The following is a 1,453-nucleotide window of genomic DNA, read 5'->3' as shown; positions in this document are numbered from 1 at the left end:
TATAAATAGATATCAATTACTCACAAATTTTAGAAATAAATCCTCGATACTTACAACCGAGATAACAAAAATGATAGATACGATATATAAATAAAGTTACATTGCTTTAATTAATTTATAACATTAATTACAGATCGAGTATAACAACAGGTAATAATTACTAACAGAATAAACGGTAAGTGTCATGCAAATACACGTGTGTGGATTAAAGTAACTAATGACAATAATTCCAACGAGAGTACTTGTAATAACAAAAGATTAATTTAATACGATTGACTATATAGGTTCGAGATGATTGTTTTTTTTTTTTTTTTTTTTTGACAGAAACGGAGCTTAGCATTTTATTAAGTAATCAAATTAGCAAGATCATTACAAACCGCCTCTTGAATGTCAAGAGGGTACTCCTCTGACCAAATACGACTTTCATTAAACTTGCTACTAATATTTGCTAAGCTATGGGCTACAACATTGCCCGAGCGTTTGACGAAGGAGAAGGAAGCAGAGCGACAGTCCCTCACCAGCCTTCTGATATCCCTTAGAACATTGCCAAACTCATTGGGTGAGGAAGTGCCTTTCTTCAAGTGATGGAAGAGTTTGATATTATCCGTTTCAAGCACAAGATCGTTGAAACCAGCTTCCCTTGCAAATAATAGGCTCTGTCTCATGGCAATTGCTTCCCCTACATCCACCTCGAAGACACCATGAAGGCACAAACAACAGGCCAACACCACGTCTCCTACAGCGTCCCGCAGAACACCACCAATACCAAGCACCTGCTGCCCAAATAAGCCAGCATCTGTGTTGAGTTTGTACATCCCACTGGTAGGTGCTTTCCAAGTAGAATCGAACTGCAATCCCAGGGGTGAGATTGCAGCCTTCTCTAAAGCGACAGCATACTCCCCAACCATGCTAGCCGCCTTGTGGATAACTTCAATGACAGGTTTCAATTTTCTTTCAAACACCCACTTGTTTCGCCTATTCAAAACCCCCCAAGCTAGAGACCAAAATTGATCCCACCAAGCCGATTCTTTAATCTTATCCTTCATGACATTGCAACAATTCCTGAAACCACTTGCCACCATCATAGTTGTATCAAGTCTGAGCACAGAGTATTTCCAAATTGCATCGATAGACGGGCACTCAAAAAATAGATGCATCAAATTTTCCTCCGATTCACCACACATTGGATATCTGACATCAATCTACATACCTCTTCCCGCAAGCACAGCCCTCACAGGTAGACTTTCTTGGACACATATCCACGCAAAGATTTTGATTTTTGGGGGAATAAGAGAGTGCCAAATTGATTTCCAATTGAAATTCTTCTGCCTACCCGAACCAAATGCTCTAGATCTTTCTTCCTCTTCTATCAACATGTTGTAAGCACTTTTAACATTATAGCATCCATCTTTCGACACATGCCAAGACCACCCATCCTTATCATCAAAAAGGG

At 39.5% G+C, this 1,453-nt stretch overlaps 1 protein-coding gene across 1 annotated transcript; it reads right to left on the bottom strand.

Annotated features, from left to right (window-relative positions):
* Window positions 1–344: 344 nt before the first annotated feature.
* LOC145640352 (uncharacterized) lies at window positions 345–1,184 on the bottom strand. The gene has a single exon (XM_081691645.1). It carries the CDS (start codon window positions 1,182–1,184, stop codon window positions 345–347), a length of 840 nt encoding a protein of 279 aa, XP_081547771.1.
* Window positions 1,185–1,453: the final 269 nt, after the last annotated feature.

The sequence above is a fragment of the Chenopodium album genome, chromosome 7 (assembly GCF_948465745.1).
Source record: "Chenopodium album chromosome 7, dcCheAlbu1.1, whole genome shotgun sequence".
Taxonomy (NCBI): Eukaryota; Viridiplantae; Streptophyta; class Magnoliopsida; order Caryophyllales; family Amaranthaceae; genus Chenopodium; species Chenopodium album.
The sequence above is the reverse complement of the archived record's forward strand: the minus strand, read 5'-3'. Positions and strand labels throughout refer to the sequence as shown.